The sequence below is a fragment of the Varroa jacobsoni genome, unplaced genomic scaffold (genome assembly GCF_002532875.2).
Source record: "Varroa jacobsoni isolate VJ856 unplaced genomic scaffold, vjacob_1.0 scaffold_812, whole genome shotgun sequence".
NCBI lineage: Eukaryota > Metazoa > Arthropoda > Arachnida > Mesostigmata > Varroidae > Varroa > Varroa jacobsoni.
In genome coordinates, this window is record NW_019213714.1 from 105,525 (window position 1) to 128,282 (window position 22,758).

Sequence of the window (22,758 nt, forward strand, 5' to 3'; positions counted from 1 at the left end):
ACTGAAGAGACAATTTGACTGTATAACATTTGCTGTTGCATGCTAGTTTGATTGAGCTGAAGTTTGACGACTATGCTAATTGGACGCTCGAAGCTACAAGCTTTTAACATAATTGTGAACAGTGCGCCAGACAATAAAGGTCCTTATTTTTTACGACGTTATAAAACAAACACTGAACTAAGTTTATTTTTATTTGTTTCTTCTCCGTAATTTTTTCCCAATATATTTCGGGATTTTCGATACCGTTTGGCGCTTTTGTAGTTTCAGTGATTCGTTTTTGTATATATGGAGCCTCTCAAAATCGGTAGATTAGACGGATGATGATTAGCAATACCTAATTGGCTGGAAGTTGTGCCTCTAATAGAAGCTGGTAAATAGCGTACTCCGTAAGAAGACCACATTTAATTAAGGCTGTACTTTGTTTCGATCCATGCCATTTTTGGAACAGTAGAGCTTTCAAGCCATTTCATTGCGGTTGCTATGCCTTGCTTAGATCACGCACGAAATTTCCCATCGGATCTGTTATCAAGCTACTCATATGGGAACTCTTCTTGAACTCAGTTACCCAAGCGCCCAGGCAGTCTATGATAGGGTCATTGCTTGCGTAACATGCTCTCGTGAAATTTTTTTTACATACGTTTGTCTGAAGTTTACATTTATGTGTAGGTGTCATTTCATTGCTGAAATTTTTGGGTGACATGGACCTGTATAGAATAGTACCAAACCACTATGCAGTCTTCTATCGCGTGTAGCGATTTACTTAGTTTTTGTGTTTACACAGAAAACTACGAGGACCACTTTCTACCGAGATAAAGGGAGCCCAGGACGTCTCTCTGCGTTATATCAATGTAGACGCCATTAGTTCACACAGACTCGTCTAGCTGTTATCAGTCCTATGACCTTGAGGAAAACCCGTGACGTATCACGTAAATTGGCCTGATGGTGTTGTGTTATCCTAGTGACAGAGTAACCGATTCACGACCGCTGTCAATTGATCTCGTAGAAAAGTGTTTTCCACTTTTTGTTAGCTAATGATTTTGCCGCGATCGAACTTTCCACAAATACATATTGATGTTTAATTTTACTCACAAACAGTTGAGCAGCTAAAATTCAATAAAGCTAGTTATTTTTTTTTTTTTTATTTATATATCTTTTACTCCCGACGTACCAGCTTAAAAAAATCCATCTGTTTAGCCCATTAATTTCTTGTCATAGTTAGTGAATTAACGTGAATTATATATCAAAAAGTAATGCTCAACAACGAAAATTATCAAGTAGAATGGAGTTAGGATGGAATGTACCGTGAAGCCATAGTCCAGCGGAACTATTCAGAGAGAATCCCGGCCAATGCGAAAACGGTTGATAACAACGCTCAAGCAAGAGCCAAAATGGATTTGTGCCAACGTCACTGTACCATCAACTTGATAATCAATGACGCTCGCCATTTGCCGCTATCGGCTTTTGTCAACGGAAAAAACTACTACTGAACGGAAGCGGTTTATTACCGTATGGTGTTGAGGAAGTAGATCTAAAAATGTGACAGATATAAGTTAAGCCTAGTACAAAGCTGTTATATAGTTAGTGTGCAAATACGTTTATGATAAAGAGGACAATACCACACTAAATATGATAGCCTGTAGAAAGAAACGAAACTACTGCCATTTTTGATAACAGCTCGTAGAACAAAACGTTACGCATCTGGCATTTTCGGTTTAGCGGGAAGTGGCTGTCTATAATATGAAAAAAGTAGAAACCTCAACACGCTTTTCCACACGTAGAGATGACACGTGGGGATGGCACTCCCTCTGCCCTGCTTCATCGGTGTCAACGGTGATAAGTGGCATTTGATGTGGATAACGAGTAACAACTATTTCCCATCGACGATTTTTTTTGGGCCCGAGTGGATTTTCTCGTTGGGTAGAGTCGGCAGCCTTATTTGGCCTGAACGCTCTTCCCGGAATGAGGCCTGCGAATGCTTGGGCAAGTGAAGTCCAAATATTGATGTAATAAGTTAAACTGCTTGCCCAGCCTTTTTATCTTTATACATAGAACGTATATAAAACGACAAAAGCTAGCACCTAACTGACAATCGAAGAATGTTTATTTTCCTAATAAAACTACCGATTTAACTAACGTGGTGCATTAAAGTTGTTATTGTATGACCGAGTATAACGAATATTAAGTGAGCTATATATACTAACATTTACATCTCATTTATCGATACAATATGCCTAACAAACCGCTGTGGACTCTGTACTACCTATGAGTAAGATTCAAGGGCTCATGGACGTGTGTGATTATGCACTAGCACTAAAAACAATTCGTAATTCCGCCAGTTGATTACGAGTACTCAAAGTCTTCAAGTTCCGTTTGCTGGGGAATTTTTTGATTCCAGCTTTTTTTTTGTTTTTTTTTCTTTTCTTTAGTGTATTCGAGCTGTCGATCTCAGCCACAAATAGCTCACTTATTATATCATTTTTTTACTTTATTTAACCCAACAGTTTGACAAAGTATATGCTCGTCATTGTTGTTATCCTCTTCTACAAGTATAGTTATTAAGAAATACTAGAATAAAATAAACCACTAGACGTTCTGTAACGCCCCCACATCATTGCGGGCGCGTGACGAAGGTATATTGACACACTGTAATAGCTTTTATGTCACGGCGATTTTGTTAAGCGTATAGATTGTTTATTCTGCAGCTGGCAAACGAATGAGCACTTCTTTTACTTTTCTTCAGTTCACAGATTCATAACAGCCATTTAAAAATGTCGACAGCAGAAGCACAACTGCTATATCGAATACTGCTTGGAGTATTGCGTATATGGGAATCTAACTTTCAGACAAAGACATGGTTATTTCTCTACAAGCTTTAAACTGAATAGAAAGGATAGTTTCATCTGCGCTATGAGGGAGCCAATTGGATGAATTCAGGTGATCACAAATGCTTACGAATCAATGACCGCTGTCTACTACCCACCCACACACACACACACACAAAGAGGGCATAGTTATTTTTTGAGATCGAGGTAGATGGCCCAAAATGGCGACTTCGCCCCACTGATTGGTTCTGCAAATACAAAAGTCGTTTCAATGACCGCTAAACAAAGCAAATAATTTCAGATGTATCCAAAAAACAGCCAGCCGGCCTAGACAATTTATTTACGAAAATAGCCGAGAGCCGAGAAAAATTATATATCAGGGCTATTATTGTCGAAATCTATCTGTAGACAACAGGTAGGGACGGGGTCAGCTACCTGTCGACTGAAGCAGGAAGTAGCATAATTCCGTTTATAGGCTCATTAGGTTCTAAGCACAAAGCATACTTACACTCAATATGTTTGGATTAGTTTGTAGTTTAAATATATTGAAATAGCGGCGTTTCAGCATCATAGATTCTTCAGGATTTTCACACTTCAATTCATCACCCAGTGTTCATATAGCGCGTTCAGCAGTTCGTGAATATTACTATGACACTCTGATGACAGATTTTGCCTATTTGTTAGAGTGAAGACTAAGGAAATTTGGGCGATAAGGATATATATATATATATATTGGAGGTAAACAAGATGTAATGCTGTAAAACGGGTTAAGGCATTTGTCTCTATTAAACCACTGGTTCTATTTTCGGCGCCAACTTACCCTATATAACAATAGCTATGTATCACCCTTCAATACTGGGAGTCTGGCTTTTTAATTTATCTTTAGATTTTACAGAATCGATAACTTTGTCTTGAATTGTTTCGTTTCCCCTTATGTAACACATTTACATTCTGTTGTGTCGATGCCTGGAGCACGCCATGCCTGCCAATGATATTCAAGATTAGATGTGTGTGCGATAGTAATTAGTTTACCGTTTCTGAACTACTTTTTCTTCAGTTTACATTTAGGCTTTTTAAAAATCCATGCCTCATCCATTTGGGTTTCCAAATCAATTCCGATTCGTCAGCGCATGATTACGCATGTCTAAAACACTTGTACGGTTAGAATCCTTTGAAGGACCATTGTGTTAATATTCTCAGTCATTAAAAAATTCAAGTTTACTCTATGGGGTTTCTCAGAAATTTCAGGATTATGACTGGACCCAGCGTTTTGTATAGGCAATCACTTTCAACGTACGGAAGGCTTGTATGGAAAATGAGTTTCTTTTTTTGCTTAGTAAGGACCGAAACCTCTCCTATCTTTGTATGGACATTTTTGTATTAAAATTCTATTACTCATGACGTGGCAAAGGCCATTATGAATATACGATGAACGTAAACTTAAATCGTACAATAATACGACAGTCACGATGCCTAATAGATTTATTTATGAAAATGTACTAAATGATTTTCATAAACACGCGTTAGGCGTACGTCTCTAAAATAAGTATCTATATAAGATAAGTGTCTAATTGCATATGCCCGTTTACAACACTGGGCGTATACATCCTCACTTTCATCTTACCCGACATGCTCTGAAAGCCTCTTAATGAAGATCGATCATCGTTTACATTTTATCTATGACAGAACCATGTTCTAAGTCAGCTCTGAGTGACAGATTATCTGTCATTATATACATTAACTTTGTAAGAGACAGTACGCGTCAATGACGCTTTGCTTGAATAGGTTCAAAACAACCGCGCTCAACAAATATCTGAAAAACTGTTCTTCGATTTATTATTATTATTACAGAAAAATGAAAACTTCCAAGTTCACTTCTCTTCTCTAATCGATAATTCATCAAATTCAGATCGCAATATATAGGACTAGTAAATGGTAAAAAATTATACACATTAGTTTATTATGTATAATTTTCCACTATATGGTTAATCGAGAAACGTCCTTAACAAATGAACTACTTCTATTCATGGATTCCTTCAACATTTTTTTTTATATACAAATAATCACAGTAGAAAGTTGTGTTCGCATTGTCGAAATCCAGTTGCAACAGTTTCTGAAAGATAAAGATCACATTAGAAGGAGTGAAACTAAATAGACCCCTTTTAATCCAGTTAGTTATTATATTATGATAATTATTAGTAACATTATTATTGTAAAATCATCAAAATATAGACAAAAATACTGACCGATTATCCAATAGGGATTGACAGATGGGCAGCGTAGTTTTTTGGCTGGCCGTCGTCTGCCGACGTACACATCGGCTTGACATACATCGAACACAATCTGAAACGGTCGTAGAAATAAAAAACGCTCTAAAAAAGATCCAACAAACAGATCTGCGAGTTATGTAACTATATAGCTGTGTGATTATTTACAAAAGCCACCGGGACAGCGAATGTTTTTTTTTTTAGGATAATGCGCGTATATAATGCCTGTTTACAATATTTTTTTCGCTTTTCCCAAATTTTTCGGCAAATTCACCTTTTTTTTCTAGCCACTTTATGCCTTTATGGCAACAGAATGGTAAAATAGCGAATTTTCGCAGAATGTTTCACTCGTTTTTAAAGCGCTCTGTCTCAAGTTTACACCTATCAATAACAACATGTCTACTATTACCATACCTCAGCTTTCAAATTACAACACCGATCCGACGCGGCTAAAATTACCTGAGATTTGAGACTTTCAAGCAATCTAGATAGAAGGAAAAGCAATACTTTTTTAACACCTCTAGTTTGAAGTGATGCGTAAATGTTTTGGACGATGGGTGTGGACTTGTTTGACAAACAATTCTCTTACACACGTTTAATAAAAGGTGCCCAAGAAAAAAAAAACCATTAAATTATTAAATACATGTTTCGCACCATTTCGCAATAATTTTTTTTGTTTGTTATGTTTTTCGAAATATGTTGAATGTTGTTTTCAGATTTGGAGTCGAGGATTCTAACTTAGTGAAGTCAGAATTCATAAATACTGATAAACCTGGTAATACTTCAGTATGAGGGAATATTAAAGGAGCAACAACATGCTGGTACAATATTTCTATTGATACCTTTCCAGCAGCTTGTAGCACCATTCGTTGAAGGTTTTCTGCCGTTGGCTTAAGCGGCCGTTTCCGTGAAATAAATACAGTGACACCTTCTAGTGGCCTGCTTTCATGTGTGTGGCCATTTTTTGAGGCTCGATTTATCACCATTGGGGGTAGAAAATCCGTTATCTCAAACGGAGCTGGATCTAGCCAACGATCTTCCTGTATGCATGCTCTTACCTTCAAAATTTCAAAGAAAAAAGAAGGACGAAAAAAATTATTCATTAAATGAGGGCCATTAGAAAAAAAAAAGGCAAATTAGTGTAGTAATTGATTATTGAAAGATAGTATTTATTGAAAGCATGGCTACCGACATACATATACCCAATGGCCTGAATGAATCCAGAATATTTTCGAATGGTTTCACCTGATTTGCTAAATGCATTTTTCAAAATTGGCACAGCTGGAAAAGAAGGTGTCCTAAGAAGGCTATATATAAATTTGCAGCCACGGCAAAAATAGTCTTTCGACATACAAGCGAAGAGCAGGTATTACTTAGTCTTTGAAGCGACTGAAGCAAAGATACTTGATTAATGTGATTTGCTTCTTAATTATCTTTAAAAAAAAACAGCAAATCGACTTCGTGTTTTCTTTTCTGACGCAAAAAGTTATCTCCAATCCAAAAGTCAAGCTCAGAAATGAGCGGTGGTTTGCTCATTATCCAGAGGATATACGCATCGTAAACGAAAGGAATTTTCCAGACAAGACTCGGGTTTTGAGTGCACTGCCAAGGAAACGAGACGTCATGCCACGATTCTTCTTCAGGAAAACGATCGTATCACCAAAAAAGTTTATCTGAATGTTACACAAACTGTTACGCGACCACGGATAGATACAATGTTTGATAGAAAATAATATATTCTGCTACCAAGATGATATACTATTTTATAATAGCAAAACTGGCTGGTTGATAACATCAGCATTTTTTGGAATAACCATTTATGGCTGCCGAATAGCCTACATTTAAACCCGTTAGATTACTATGTATGGTGCGTTGTTGGGCAAGAATCTAGCATTAACTCATTCTATTAAAAAAAATTCGTTATCACAGCTGCAAAAGAAAAATTTGAGACGAGGTTGTAAGCGATTTAGGCTCCAAACTGAAGCCGTACTCACAATGGATGGTCGCTGCATTGAATAAATACGGTCACCGTAAGTGACACTTCTAGAACGTACGAAAAAATCTGTAGCAAGGTCTGTTGTTGTTTCGATACATATCATAGCTAGACATACATTGTTTAGACAGATATATGTCGTAACTATTATACTTAGCATAGCATACAATCACACTATCGCTGCACGTGGGCTTTTTGTTATTTCCTTAACGTTTTTCATTAACTTTTATATAAGGACACGAACTAGCATCTCAAGAATACTGTCTAGAGAAATAATTAAATCATTGAGTCATCTTAAAATACTAACTTACCCATCTAATGTCGACAAACCAACAACCCCAGCCTATGCCCAGTAGAACAGACAGGGTTCGCCTTCGTCTGCCCAGGACGACGACTTCCGTTTTAGTTGTTACCTGACAAACAATTAAGACTCAACTTAATTACCTCCTTTCCCTATACGTCGATACTTGTTGTGCTTAGCTAATCTAAACTTCTTCAGAAGACACTGAAAGCCAACGTAACAGCTCGATATGTCCCAATAGCAAGAATCGATCCGACATTACCCGCTGTATGTAGTACACCCGGGACATAGGCCACGCTGCGACAGTCTCTAACGACTTTTTATTGGTCACGAATAGAATTTTTTGGCAAGGTTTGCGAATAGAAAAAAAACCTTAAATTTTTACTCTAATACGCACCTCTTCGCCTACCGTTAGTGGGCCAATTTCTCCTGCAGTTCTTCGTTTAAACGTTTTATTTGCTAGTTGCAGAAGCGAGTGGATTAACGAGGCTTTGTTCTTTACTGCTGTCAAAACAACGGTGCGCCGTGTGTCAATACACGGAGATTCGTCATCCGAGAAGACGCCACTTATTCGAGCTTTTCGGGTTGAAAGAGGCGTTGATAAGTCTGAGGTTAGTCCTGAACTTGGTACTCGAAAATCTTCTGAGCATCTGGATGGAGGTATACCTTGTCCACTGTTTTCGTCGTCATTTGATTCTGTCCCCGCCACGAAGCACTGTCGGCCATCAACATGTATTGGTAACATAGCTTCGGAACAATTGAGAAATTTCGAATCGTCCCTCCGGTTATGAATTAATTTTTCCTGTGCAAAATTAAAAAAGTAGTATACATTAACACGTAAATTAGGGCCTGTTTATAGCATGTTATAGACAGTTAATACCACTCTCTTTTGCAATCTGCTTATAGTGATGCGAACATAGGACCGGTTTTAACTTAAGGCTAATAATACCGAGCCCACGGTAGGATTGGTACTTAAGGTTTATGAGGTGTAGATACTGGCCTAATTTCCCAATTCTAAACGTAGCATTTTTGAGTATAACGGAAGCTGTCGTCCATCCAAGTTAACTGAAACTAGGGAAAGCTACTCAATATCTGAAAAATGATTACGAAATATATTTCTTCAATCTCTAACGCATTGAGGGAAAAACGTGAAAGTATCAGCTGTTACTTAACTCATAGCCTATTAGTTGTTGATGCCAATCTTGTTATACTTAACTATTGCTATTTTCCAGATTTCTATACCAACTTGCACTTTATTTTGAAGCTAGTTTTCTCCAAGTATGGCTATCAAACTTTAGCGGAAGTTGATAATATTTCCTATGCGTAACTAAAGACCCGTAAAAGTACACATTCAAATATTCACTAGATTTACTCATTTTAGGCCCGCTTTTTTACTATTGCAATTTTCTGTCAGATTCCACAGAACAAACGAGAATCATTCACCAGCAGATACAACGCGAGTTTTCCCGCAATTTATGGTCTTACACTTTTTCAAGTAATTGTAAAAACCAAGTGGGTGATCACTCTGTATAAAAAGACCCGAGACCAGCCAACTTACTTGGTAAAATGTCGTTGTAATTTTTTAAGTAATTTTCTTAGAAGTAGCTACTACTATATCAAAGTGAAAAGCATTAAATCAAAATGCGCTAGAAATTTCAGAGCTCTAAATCCGAGAATGAAACCTCCTTTTTAGTCACGACATAATATGTGATAATGGCAGTTGGGCACTACGTAAAATATCTCATGAAATCTTTGGTAAGAGATGTCTCGTCGTTTAAAGTATCATTTTTCACCAGAATACTTTCAAAAGCATCCGTAAATGCGTTCCATGTAGATTTATATTTACGCTGTATTAGAACTGGTTAAAAAAGCAGACTCTCTCGCTCGAGTGACTAGCAAATATTTTTTTTAAGATAAAACGGGTTTGCGGCATAATGGAAGTTTGTACGTTGTTCCCGACGAATGCTTGTCATCTGTAGTATTAGCCGCCGAAGGATAATGGGAACGACGGCTCCTATCACCATTCATCCTCAAATCCGCGCTTCTAAGGGAATCGCGGATAACCGCGCAGGCGTTTAGTAAGCCAATATAAAATACACTTATTTATTATGAACAGATAAAATTAAAGACAGTCTGTTACAATAGAGAGAAATTTCATTGAGAGTAACTCACCTGCTTCTCGTTTCTTTGCTGATGAGTGTCTTCCGTTACTTGAACCAATGACTGCTTGCTAGTTAGGCCCGCGTTCATCCCGCTCACTTCATTATGATGGAGAGTTTTGGCTCTGATACTGTATCCCCTAATCTCATCATCGTTGAGCAGACCAATTTCTTCGCTAGCTGCAGGTGTATCTTCAGCAAAACACTCGAGAGATGCGTCCTTTGTAGCGATCCGGCGTATAATTCGATCGGACCAGGAACTTACGTTTTCTTTATCATTGTTAGTAGTGATAGGCTCATGTAGTTCTTCCTGCAAGTCGAAAGTTATGCACCCTTCTGTTGATATAACTTGTTGATCCCGTTCGATTCCGCTATGGGAAGCTCGGCCTTGAGATTGCGAAAGGTCCGAAGGTAACTCAAGTCTAAAAGAATTTTCTTCTGAATGAAGTCTGTCCTTGTCGGAGCCAATCGAGACCCCTGTAGAACATACAAAAAAAGTGCTTTTAAAAACACTGTATATTTCATAATATTTAAAAGACGAGTAATCTTTTTAGACAAACATGTAGACAAAAATGAACACACGAAAACAGATACTCGCAATGCCGCTGAGTTTTTATAATGTTCGTGACTTTACTTGTTGTTAATAAGATACTGTGTATCCTGTATACAAATATGGCCAGTTTTATGTAACCTACCCGAATGTTTGATCAATGACGAAGATCTAGAGAGTAACACAGGTTGTGTAAGAATCATTTCTTGATAACCTAAAGTATCTTGCGAAACTTCAGCCTCGGTAAAGCGCTCTACTATTGTTCCATTGAAGTCCCTGTCTCGCACACGTTCGCATATACCTAGAGGACGTGTGAGCTCCATTTCATGTACTAAGGACAGCCAATTGGATTTATCTTTATAGATGCTGTCTGGAAAATCGTTCCCATCACTGGCCAATATGCTAAGTCTAGGTTCGTCCCGTTGGCCACTCCGGTCAACGTGAATCGTCCATCTGTTATCATGATCGGTATTTTCTTGGCTTGCCTCTGACGCGACTACTGTAGATCTCTTACTGGCGGCAATTTCCTATCAAGACGGAACATTCACACACATGCATACATCCACAATACAAGTACGCCACACAACAGAGAACAATATTCACAAGAGAAAACAAATAATTTTTTAGACTCTGACCGGAAAACATCTTGGTGAGGTCGTGGGTGAAGTCGGTGTCGGCGATCAGAGATCTAAATTTAAAAGGAAGACAACTTTTCCACTGTGTAGAAACAAAATAATTGTTGTTATTAGTGCGCAGGTCTATTGCTACACTCGTGCACCTTTTCCCGTAATAAATGTACAGGAAATTATAATTTGGTTCCTTATAGCATATGGAACTAGTTTCTCCAAAATATTTCACTTGGAAAATAGTGTGTAATAAATAAGAGTTTCCCTCAAAGCAACGACAAACATTTCATTAGCTTTAAGATACAACTATCTTTGTATTCCTAAGATGCACAAATGACAAATCGGTAAATATCTTACTTCAGCAGTAACGTTAGGTTCCTCAAAGCTAGCTTCAAGCGTATCAAATTGCTCTTCGTTACTTTTTGCGTTATGTATAAGAGGTGGTAATCCTGAAAGTAGAAAAGTGAATCGAAAGAAAGCAAACGAAACTATAGATGTTACACTATAATCTCAATATTCATGACCTTTGATTTGGCATGACCGTTTTGTTACTATTAATGTAAAAACAGAAGTATAGCAGATATGTAACGTGACATATAGAAATAAAATCACTCTTCCAATTTTCTATTTCCTGCCAAATTTCGAAAAGAACTAATAAGTGAATTTGAAGCGAAAGTCTCAGCTATAATAAAGCCATCCTAACTATAATGAGGCCACGTTCGTTCATAAAAAAGCCAAAAAAAGTCCTTTTTTATATGTGGAATTTAGAAATTAAACTCTAGGTACAATGACTCTAGTGCTGATCTGATTCCTCAAAGTCTCAGCAAAAAAATCCGCCAAAAAAGAACACGAAAGTGAAACTATTGACTCACTAATACACACTGTCAAATTGGTTGCAGGGAAGGCTTGACACTCAGCATATCCGTATATCAGAGCTGGCCGATCAATATTTAGGAATCAAAAAAGAAAATAAAAAATTAAACAATGTGACTCTTTTGGAGTTAAATATCCAGCGACAGGAAAAACACTCCAAAGTAAAGAAATGTCTGGTGAAGAACTTCGTGCCATCATGAAGATTAGGTCAACGTAATTAAGTAAATTCGATATAAAAAAAAGTGATAGCACATCAAACCAATAAATCGGAAAACTACACTACAAACATCCTAGTTTGACCGGAATTTTGTCAGTTCACGCAGAAAGCATCAGAATAACACTCTAAAGAACAGAGCTAAAATAATACGATAATAATAAATAAATAAAAAATGAAAAAGCACCATTATCTAGGAAGCAAGAGATTAAAATATTATTATATATGAGTATGTATAAAAAAAAAACTGATTTCAAATAGTGAAGTTTGAATTAAAAAAAAATATTATATTTTTACAATAACAGCTTCATCCGGCTAAGTATAAAAATAATAAAAACATACCTGCAAAATGAACAAATAAATGTCTATCAGTTTGCTTTGAATCTTGCACGACAAGCTGCTTGGTGGTCCGTTTAATTAATTCATATCAAACAATGATAATAAGTTGAATTTAATATGAGATTTGGAACATGCAAGAATGGCGAATATCTATAACGAATGAAAGGTTACCATTCGTTTTCTGACGTGCTGTAAACAAAATAAGGAACTGACGGAATAGCGTTACGTAACGTAAAAGAAAATATACACATGCTATAAGTTTCAAGCAACGAAATAAACAAATGACTGTGAGCATTAGTCAAACTGAGTGATGACAAACTACTGGAAATAAACTATAGGTTTTTCGAAAGATTTCCAAGCCAAATAACTTCTGACTCTGTTACCGAGGGCTTGGTAGATATACGTGGAACTCAGAAGAACAACTTAAATGAATTGATTATGGAAGATATTAACCGAAATATACTGGATAACAGTACAGATATTGATGAATATCTGAATAGAATGACAGATCAAACGTGAGCATAATTGAGGATCCGACAGTTATAGTAAACGAGCGGCCAAACTATGCAATAGCTGTTGACTCTTAGAAGTACGGAAACGAGAGCTAAAAGCCAAAAGAATAGCTGGCTTCATAGAAACTCATATTTGTATACACTGTGACCACTTTTAGATTGAATTTTATTAGTATAATTTATCTGTATATGCATGAATAATCTTGCTTTTATTTTAGATAGCACAATCCAGTCAAGCAATCGGCCTAAAAAAACTGATTCTTCGCCAATCTAGCCTAACACATCAATGTTCAAGGATACACTTCAGTAGGAAACAGTTGATGATAAAATCAATGAGGCAACAGCGTTCAACCAGGGCAACAATTTGACATGTGGAAACAATTCAAAGAAACAACGTACTATGCTACACAGTGAGTTAGAAAGAAAAACAAATCGCCAAAAGTAAAATTAACGTTCTCCAAATTGGTAATGCTCAGCTACCAATAAAACAAAGGTCCGGCCTCATAAATATGCCTTTTGTTATTGTCGGCGAAAATATTGCGTGAATAATACAGAGCTTTTTACAAATTGCGTGGGGACAAGGTTTGGAGCCACGATTTGACTTGATCTATGCATAAACTCAAAAATTTTTTAGCAGCAGGCTCCAATGAGATACCGAAATGAACTATAACGAAACCATGAGCTCTTTACTTATTTTTTTTTTACATCTGTATCAACTTTTTTAAGCAAGGCATTTCCCCGAAGCATTTAAAAAAGCATAATTACGTCTATCAGCAAAGGTGAACATCTGACTTTTGGCAACCGACTTTTTACAGATAGCAATGCCTTCTGTCATTGGCATACTGCTGGACAAAATTTTAAATTTACAGTAAATCTTATTCTCTAGAGAAGACCAAGATTACTAACAAAACCCATACGAGCTTAGGATGGGTTGAAAGATGGGTGACGTAACGGTAGCAGTTGAGGACTTCTTCGACTTAGCAGCGGAAAACGCAAAAAAATCAGCTGTGGTTTTCAGATCTGAAAAACGCGTTTAGTGTTAACAGAAAACAACTAATCAACGAAACACCTTCTTTCGGCTTGGATATACGACTCAGCGACTCAGATCTGGTTAATAAGGAACAAATAATACAAGGCCCCAATAAGACTTGCTGTAGTCAAAATTATAGATATTGAGCCCGCAGGGTTCAGTTTTGAGATCTACTCCCTATACATAAACTATACCTATTAGTTGTTGAAATCGCGCAATTTCTACTACTACTACAGGTACTTACTAAAACTAGAGCTAAACTGAGAGACAACGATACCATTCAACGATTAACAAAAGCTAACTATTTGTTTGGTGTAAACCTCCTCTGCCTCAATTCAGGCCATTAAAGGTTCAACTCAAGTACGGTTAATGTAACTGTCAAATGCGCACGTCATCAAAGGCCACCCAGTAATCTAGGTGAGGCTGTTTCGGAATCCACGAGTGATAACAGCAGTGACTACCGACGGTCATAATCTTCAATCGCGTCATCCACATTGCCAATAATAACTAACTGATTGTACGTGCATAGAAAACCAGTTTATCCAAAACTCCTTATTCAGTCTAACCTTTTTTGGGCAGCACTTGAGCGACATCGACTAACGCCAAACGATCCAATCAATTGCTTATTTAGCTAGCTAACATAAAAAACATAATATATATTTTGAATCCGGCCGAAGCACGTGTCTTTTCCAAAATCATTCAGCCTCCTATATAATATAGGCGACTAAAAAATAAATAACTATATTACAATTGTATAAATGTATTTATACATGCATATTTGACTTCACTCATTAATGGTTAGGATATTATGTTAGGTGAAATACTACCAAATCAGACTGACACGGGTTTTTTATCGGGTAAAGTGCGCTTGTGTTCTGTACCTATACATTTCATTCACGTTTTTTACGTACTTGACATGGTTATATATACAATTCCTTTCAATCTAGGAGGACATTTCACGGTGTTAAACATCACTAGGCTTGCCAATGGGAAAGTTATGTGCACATGGTAAAAGCTCACTCACAAATCTACTACTAAGTGTACTAGGCATGCTAGATGATCTAAAACGTATACTTGTACAGCTTTAAAACGTATAGCAGAATATATACGACTTGTGAAAATTCGTAATAGTTTTTCGATAGTTTTTTTTTAGCGGTATAATAAAATAGTTTTAATAATACACTCAAACACAACAAGGCGAAATATCTTGGCATCATTTTGACGGTCACGCTAGCATAGTAACTGCGAGACGAACCATTAGGAGCTCAGTAGACAAAAAATCTGTACTGAAATAGTTCAATATGGAAGTTTCACTAAGACTGTACGGTAAATCAACATTTTTGAACCTCCCAAATTGGCGATGTTACCGGTAGGAATCTGGCGCCGAGCGAAACAGCCGGTCGACAATTCCATACATTACAAGAGGCTCGTAATACTAATTAACCTCATACCTTGAGCAGCACTCGCCCTTCGATTCGATGTTACAGTGACTGTAGAATCGCAAGATGTTAAAGGCTCACCAGGAACGTCAAACGTTACCATTGCCTGTTATTATTGAAAACAAACGTACTATTAGTATAAATTATAGCCGCAATTCCTTTTATAGAAACGTAAGCTCTCAATAGCACCTACATTATTTCGTTCTTTGCGAGTGCGAAAAAGATCGCGCTTTATTATTTTCGCGGGATGTGTCTTTCCCCCATAAAGTGTAATCCTAACCAGGTTGACTTTTTTTTTTAACGATGTGCTCGACAACTTTTTGAGAATTTGTATAATTTTAATTTGACAAAAAAAACATATATATATGTATATAATTACAATAATCTGAAAAAAAGAACGAGTTTGATTATAAAATGTCGTTTATTTTTACGCTCTATGAAACGAGTACAATTTTGAGATAATTTTTTTCTATTTAATTTTTTTTAACAGTCGTAAACACACAATTTAACGGTAAAATTGTGTGTTTACAACTTTCCGTACTGCCTGGCTCTCGGAATATTTTTTCTGTGGGAATTGTGTCAAAAAGGCATGCTGCAAGTTTAATTAAGCTCCAAGGTAGGTGACGAAATATAAACAATCTCGATATATATATATATATATGTATATATGGCTCATATTCGTAGACTGGATTTTCTTGGCGGTAAATTTAATTATATTAGAAGAACGGGAATATCCGTAGGTACGGGATATGGGCGGGGTAGGACCTAACACTCACATCCATGGTCTAAGGTTAACCTCACATGTACAGTTGGACAACAATTTTTTCGAGTTTCTATTGAAAATTTTGACGTTCTGTATAGCAGGATACATGCGATGCATTAATTACACCATAGTCACGACATTACTGAAGCATTTATTCCAGCAGGGTAACTAATTACTGCTGAAATATGTATATGTAGAAATAGTACAAAATGATTATTGGATGTATGCAACAGAGTCTTAAAAGAACTAAAATTGGATCGCTGTAAAGGTGTCGGCTTATAATTGAGCAAAAGGTTTATGAAATGACCGCAAGAGTCATCGCTGATGACATAACGGGATGCGTGGAGCAGGGTCCAATGGTAGAATGGCAATAACTCTAGTGCAGTAACGCGGTCTGCGTTGGGTAAGATCTCAGTTAACGCCGCGTGCACAACTAGAGGTTTACTTTACATACTATGGGTTTATATTAACCCTTCTGATGTCGAGCTCCACTGTTTTAAGTAGTAGGATACATACAGTATGCCACAAGAGAACAACTGCACCAAGCGTCAAGGGATCGAATAAATATAATTATCGTAACTGAACAGTTCTAATGTTGTAACAGTTGATATGACCGGGGCTCGAGAGAAATGCAATTAGACGGTATACAATCACGCAATAGTTTATGTTAGTTTGGCTATAGCATGAATGAATGAATATTAAGACAAATTGATGGCAATTGTAATAGGGTAACGGGGCCTGATGGTGCAACTCATGGTATATTTCAACGGGGTTACTACCAAAGGATAACAGTGATGTAGTTGCCAATTGAAGAGAATAGTAGGGAGACTGTGTCAGTTTGGTGAGAGCATTGAGGCGACGTAATAATGACGTAAATTCTACTGTAACGCGACAATTGCTACGGGATAACGCAATTGATCCTGCAAAATCTCAAAAAAAATTCAACCTGATAACTGGAAACGTGGAATCCAATTAAAGTCTAAAGCTAAGCTAGATACAACGTAAACCAAATACGTTTATATTAAAACAGGTTGATGAAATAACTACAAAAGCTCAGCAGGTTATAATTGCAATGGAGAATGTATCCTATACTTTAAGTTGCGTGCTAAAGCAAAAGCAAGAAAGTACAGGGCGACGCTCGCAAGTTTATTTGTCAAATTGTAAAAATCATTATTCATTTTTGTTTTACCTTTTGTTTACTGTTGGAAGATTCCAGCTGGGTTTCTAGTATTTCAATGTCTTCAGAGTCTTTAAAATGATGTTCACATCTATTAGCGGAACACAGTAAAGATTCCGTTTCAGGCACCCACACGTTAACACCGTGTACCTGCGATAACAGCCCTGTTTGAGTCTCGGGAATCTCCACTGTGACCTAAAGACGTTAAAATTGGATTTAAAGACAAAACTATGTGATCACTGTGTATTAGATCATGAAAATACTATACGTAACATTGGCAAGATTGGGGTATAAGAGAAGAGCAAAGTGCGTTCGGATGTCTCCTGAGTTAAAAATAATTTTTGTCGTTGTTCAGACAGGCTGTTTTAAGACACCTTAATATATTAAAGCTCAGCTTATTGCAGGTACCTCACTCCCTCGTTCTGACTCTTCATAACTTCCGTCGCTGATATCTGAATCGACATTATTGTGATCAGCGTTGACATTTTCGAACAGCATCTGGCAGTAAAGACAGAACCCTGGTTAAGACAAAGGCCGTGCAATCTGTAAATTGGGATACCTACGCTGTAGTGACGGGGACAAAATTGCGGGCTGTCACTACCTTGAATTTCGAATATTTATTCATGTACAAAAAATTTCTCAAACAGTTACTCCTTACGGAAAACAATTTCATCATATAATAAACCAATATCAGATCAAGAGCCTTATTAATTTATAGAGGCTTTCCTTTATGCATAGAAATTCAAATAGATAATTTATAAATTGATAAGTGAATACATTTCTTTAATCCAACATTTCAATAAACCAGTAAAAAGCATGAGGTCCTATTATACTCACCCGCCTGAGACTTTTTCGCGGTAGAGTCGATTTTAATAAACCTCTGCTGGTAGTTGAATTATTACTGGGTGTTCCTCCAATGGTGCGGCGCCGCTGTTTAGATAGCCGAGCTAAATTGCTAATAGACACTGGTGATGGTTGATCCCTAAGCGAATTGGTTTGATAACGATATTGGCGAATACCTATATCAAATAATAAAATAAGACGATAATCACTTCTTAAGTTCTTGCACGCTTCCCATGAACACAAAGCTTCGAACTCTCTTCGACTCTCCTTTGCTGTTTAATGTTGATGTCGAATCGAAAATCTATCTACCATAGAAGTTTTGCATTCAAGACCTCTCTCACACTTGACAAAAATGATTGATCATTGTAGGCAAGCTATTGCTCAATTTGTGGTAAATTTCGAAAATATAAAACAGTTGCCTCGGGATGTGCCGTTTACGTCGCTTTAGGACATAGTGCACGTGTGCGCATGCGGTTTACCATCTAGCTATTCAAATAACAACGCTGGAGTGGCTTGCCGATACTTTGGACGCCTGTGCTGTGGAATATTGATCAATAATCTGGGGGTCTGCTGATGTAAACGTTGTCGGATAACATCACACTACTCTTACCTTAACATATAACGTATGCCTACATTCCAAAGTACTATACGTATATGATTTACAGTAGTATGTACGTATGAGAATAAAGACTCAACAAAATTCCTACACTTTCCGAAATATGTCTAAAATTTTCGAGGAGATTTCATAAAAATACTTACAATAAATGAAAGTGATAAACGGTTCGCCATGCTTTGTTGTTTCTCACGGTCAATGAAGAGAAAATGAGCAAGGGAAGAGCTTTGGAATATAGCCATCGAAAAACTTTTACGATAAACAGTTACTAGATTACTGTAATCAGATTCACTACAAATGAAGAACACATTTCGTTGTAGAGCTTTAGAGGGGCAACTTTCATACTTCAAGCCGCCTTTCATACACCGCAAAGCCTTCAGCATATTTTTGTACCTAGGGTTCTGCATCAAACAATATCGCTTTCAGGAGGAGGAAAAACGAGCGATATTTCTACATATAGATTATGTAATCTAACGACTTGTCAAAAGTACTATGATGTTTCGCACGCACTTCAGTTAGCGCACTATACATAGCGTTACATAAAAACACGAAACATATCAAAGGCAATACGAAAAAGTCCTAACGTCGCTGTTCATCCTGCGTAGCCTGAGTGACTACTGGCCACTGATCTTCTTCGACTTTCCGTAGCTCATCCATACATGACATCGCCCAGCGAGCAGCAACCATCCGAATGCCAAGTGAGGCAGCTCGTTTCATCGTTGCGGGTCGCGCGTTTGATAAAACGGCATGGGTTACCTGCAAAGTAGTTATTTACTTTAGTCTCAGTTTAATGATATATTCGCAATACAAGCAATTGTAATATATGACATTATGTTATTAATATCTGGTTTTCTCAGCCTATTGTTATTGCTACTGTTAAAATATACGTACCGATGGGTTTAGACTTGCAGCGATAGAAGCACCCATGCGATAAAGGAGAGCTGCCAGAGACCCTGAATGGTCTCCGAGGTTAGTGCGAACCTCCACATATGCGGTAACACCTGATTTTAGGATATCTATGTATAAGTGAAAACATTTTTCATGACTGACTCATATGATAGTACAAAGCCGCAGGCCAAAATAGAATAAAAATCATAGTCTACATTACAGAATATGATTGTGGTTAGCAGGACGTTCTTATAAGGGCTTTACCAGACCTTTAATATCCCTCTCTTCGTCTCTGGATTGAGTTTTTTAAAATATTTCCACACATCTAATATTTTATATATAAAATATTATATGTGTATATATATATGTAGATATATTAACCTTTTCCGGCACTTTATTATTAGAAAAAAAAACTTAATAATGGTATGTAAAAAGTTATTTTCCAAAAAACACAGTCACTGATAATATAGCTAAGGATGAACCTACGTACGCCTTAAACAGGGTGATTACGGGGAAAGCTCCTTGTCGAGAAATAACGCAAGGGACGTTTGAAATAATCTATCTGATTCAATATCCAGTTGTCCGAAACAAGTTGCTTAGTGTAACTCAAAATAATATGACCTCATAGAAATACCGTACTTTACGGTACACAAGCTGATAGCAGCCCATACATTGTCTATTACCACGAGTTACATTAAATATCTCATTTTGAGTCAAACACGTTTTGTTTTTGTTTTGGTCAGTTCCTCGTTTCTCAGACACACATGTGTCCTTCCGATAACAAGAAGTTTACAAACTATATCTCTGTCAAAAGACTATGTCCGCTTAATATTCTATCTGAAAATAGGTACAAACTGTCGAGAAATTCTCCAATAGGTGCCATGTGATCCGGTAGGGGCAATGCTGGGCTCAAAGGTTTTCGACGACAGTTAGGACTAGGAGCTTCTTCGGGCGATTCAGGCACCAACAGACTGATTGATAAATGTTCGTAATATGAAGGTAGATCCTCTTCAACTGCCCGGGCAACTTCCATGGTTGATAGCGACCTATCCTTCAACCGCTGGGACCTTCTATAAAGTGGAGTGGACGGGGAAAAGCTTGCGTTGTTCTGACTGGAAAAGGTTAACGGCTGGCCCTTATTGTATGTTTGATTGGATCCCGCGTGTGAAAATTGATCGACAGAGCGCAAGCAAACTGGCTTTAAGGCAGGCAGACGAAGAGCACGAAGTTCACCGCAATCCGCACAACGCGCTTGAAAAATAAAAACGCAAAAAAGAATTGACACAGAACTTGAAATTATTGTATCTTTAATGTAAAAATCCATCGAAGTATGAAAGGAATTACAGCAGTAAGACTTTCTTTTTAGTCGAAGTCTAATCTGTCTAAGAGATGCAGCATCAAAGAAGGTATAAATAAGAAAATCATATGTTGTCCTCGAAACAAAAATACACTGATTTCCACAGGTAAAAGCTATTTCCAAACAACAAACTATAAATAATATTTCTGAAACTTAAAATGAACTATGAGCAAATAATTTCTCTTTAACTAAATAATGAAATAGCTCTTATGAAGGTATGCAGTCTGTCCGTGCTTATGTTTGCCTTAAATGTTCTTTGACATAGCTATATTTTTTATAGGTGCTAAATAATTCCAGGTGTGAAATATTGTGTGTAAAAGTTGTGAACTCAAGTAAACAATGATAATTACCTGCGGATGGAAAAGAAAAGGAAGCTTCCACAAGCGAGGAATCTTGTAATTCGTTGTTAGAACCGCACCTAAAAAGACATACAGAATTAATAATGCACCTGAACAAGTAAGCAGCTTTACCCCACTCTTTGATAAATCTTTAATACATTTTTTGTAGTGATATTAGTTTTCGGTAGCTCTAAAATGTGCTTCATATTTCAGTTTCTGTGTCTATTTTCAACGCGTTGACTCAGTGGTAGAAGAGATAAATTAAAGATTATTCTAACTTTAATTTACGTATATTCCTATGTTTTATGTGGGTGATGTAAATTGTTGATAAAAATAGGCGTTTTCTAAACTATAATCACAAAACATCCCTACGTATCCTCGTTTGTAGTGGAATATATAAAAACGCCTCTATGAAACCATCCATATGATACCTCCAGACTGGTTCTTTTAGTGGAAACGAAAACTTACAAATTGTTGTTAAAGCAGGTCGATTAGGGAGCCCTTTAAATGAAACAGTCTAGGAAAAGAGTGGCAATCTCCCGTAAGTTGTGTCTATGAAACGTAGGTCTTAATGGTGGTAGCGACTAGAAAAGTGTAGAAAAGGTATAAGCCGTGAGTAAGGGTGAACGCTCTCCCATGGACATTCTCGCATTATAAATATATTACTTTGCGGAAGTCTAAAGTGACCTCCGAAGTATCTTGTCGATTACAAAACCATGGAGCTATATAGTCATCAGATTACTTGTCGTAAGGAAACTAAAATTTATCACCTACACACAAAAGACACAAACTGTAAAGTTAAGAGTTGGCCAAGTTACTAGAGAAATCGTATAATGTGAGTAAACAGAACAAAATACGCAGATGCAAAAGTGTAAAAACAATGAAGTGAAAAATTAATCAATCATATAACAGACTACCTAACCACTTCATTAATTTCTTAAAAAAATACACCGTGGCAAATAGCAGTACTCCTCTAATAATTGTAGACTGTAAAACAGCACAGAAACATAACTTGCATGCAGTGAATATGAATTCTATCCGTTAATAATCATAGCTGAAGCCCTCTTGCTATAACTCTGACACTTTAAAACTATAATAAAAAGAAGCGCTATAACGACTAAGCACGTAATTTGTAGTAAACCAATCGACTTTACCGATGAATTGTTCTTACCTTTATTATTTAAGTCATTTATTATATACTCTTATTACACTATAACTTGTAGTTAATTTGATTACATTGAGCCGCTAATTGATTATGCAACAATAGTCAACATGTATATATATATATATATATATATATATATATAAAGGTTGCGAACATCTACCCAATAGCAATAAGCATAAAGAATATTCAGTTACCTGTATGATTCGTTGATCATTTCTGGCCATAGATTTATTTAAGCTCCGGTTTCAAGATATTAGATCATCATTAGTCTGGCACAATTAACCGTGTAGGTTAGCTAGCCCCACCACATCAATCATTTAGACCTATGTCGCATCATTCAATTCGCACAAACACTTAAACAAATGTAACCAATTCGATAAGGCGCCAACAAGACGTAAGCAAAGTCCGGCAAATCCAACGCTGTTTTGGTTTCAACATGAAGAATGGCCTTTTTCAGGCCCAGCTGATTAGCGGAACGAGGGTCGCATT

The 22,758-nt window shown here is 36.9% G+C and overlaps 1 protein-coding gene across 2 annotated transcripts; it reads right to left on the reverse strand.

Moving 5' to 3' along the window:
* Nucleotides 1-4,632: 4,632 nt before the first annotated feature.
* Nucleotides 4,633-22,740, reverse strand: MCPH1 (Microcephalin). Of its 2 annotated transcripts, none has more exons than XM_022839564.2 (17): nucleotides 22,464-22,740; nucleotides 21,117-21,184; nucleotides 20,265-20,660; nucleotides 19,413-19,522; nucleotides 19,106-19,277; nucleotides 17,903-18,084; nucleotides 17,474-17,563; nucleotides 17,078-17,260; nucleotides 15,138-15,231; nucleotides 11,076-11,167; nucleotides 10,238-10,619; nucleotides 9,556-10,019; nucleotides 7,781-8,185; nucleotides 7,394-7,495; nucleotides 5,932-6,147; nucleotides 5,069-5,165; nucleotides 4,633-4,935 (listed from the first exon to the last, which is right to left on the reverse strand). In XM_022839564.2, the coding sequence occupies exons 1-17, from the start codon at nucleotides 22,481-22,483 to the stop codon at nucleotides 4,886-4,888; spliced, it is 3,123 nt and encodes a 1,040-aa protein (XP_022695299.1). In that variant the 5' UTR covers nucleotides 22,484-22,740; the 3' UTR covers nucleotides 4,633-4,885. The 2 variants fall into 2 exon arrangements, with proteins under 2 accessions (XP_022695299.1, XP_022695301.1); XM_022839566.2 differs by lacking the exon at nucleotides 10,238-10,619 and adding an exon at nucleotides 10,728-10,809 and having other exon boundaries at nucleotides 22,464-22,713.
* Nucleotides 22,741-22,758: the final 18 nt, after the last annotated feature.

Coding starts and splice junctions, on each gene's coding strand:
- MCPH1 (XM_022839564.2), bottom strand. CDS start 22,483: ATGATCAACGAATCATACAG. Junction 15,232..17,077: donor CTTCCAACAGTAAACAAAAG/GTAAAACAAAAA, acceptor CAATAATAACAG/GCAATGGTAACGTTTGACGT. Junction 4,936..5,068: donor CAATCCCTATTGGATAATCG/GTCAGTATTTTT, acceptor TTTATCTTTCAG/AAACTGTTGCAACTGGATTT.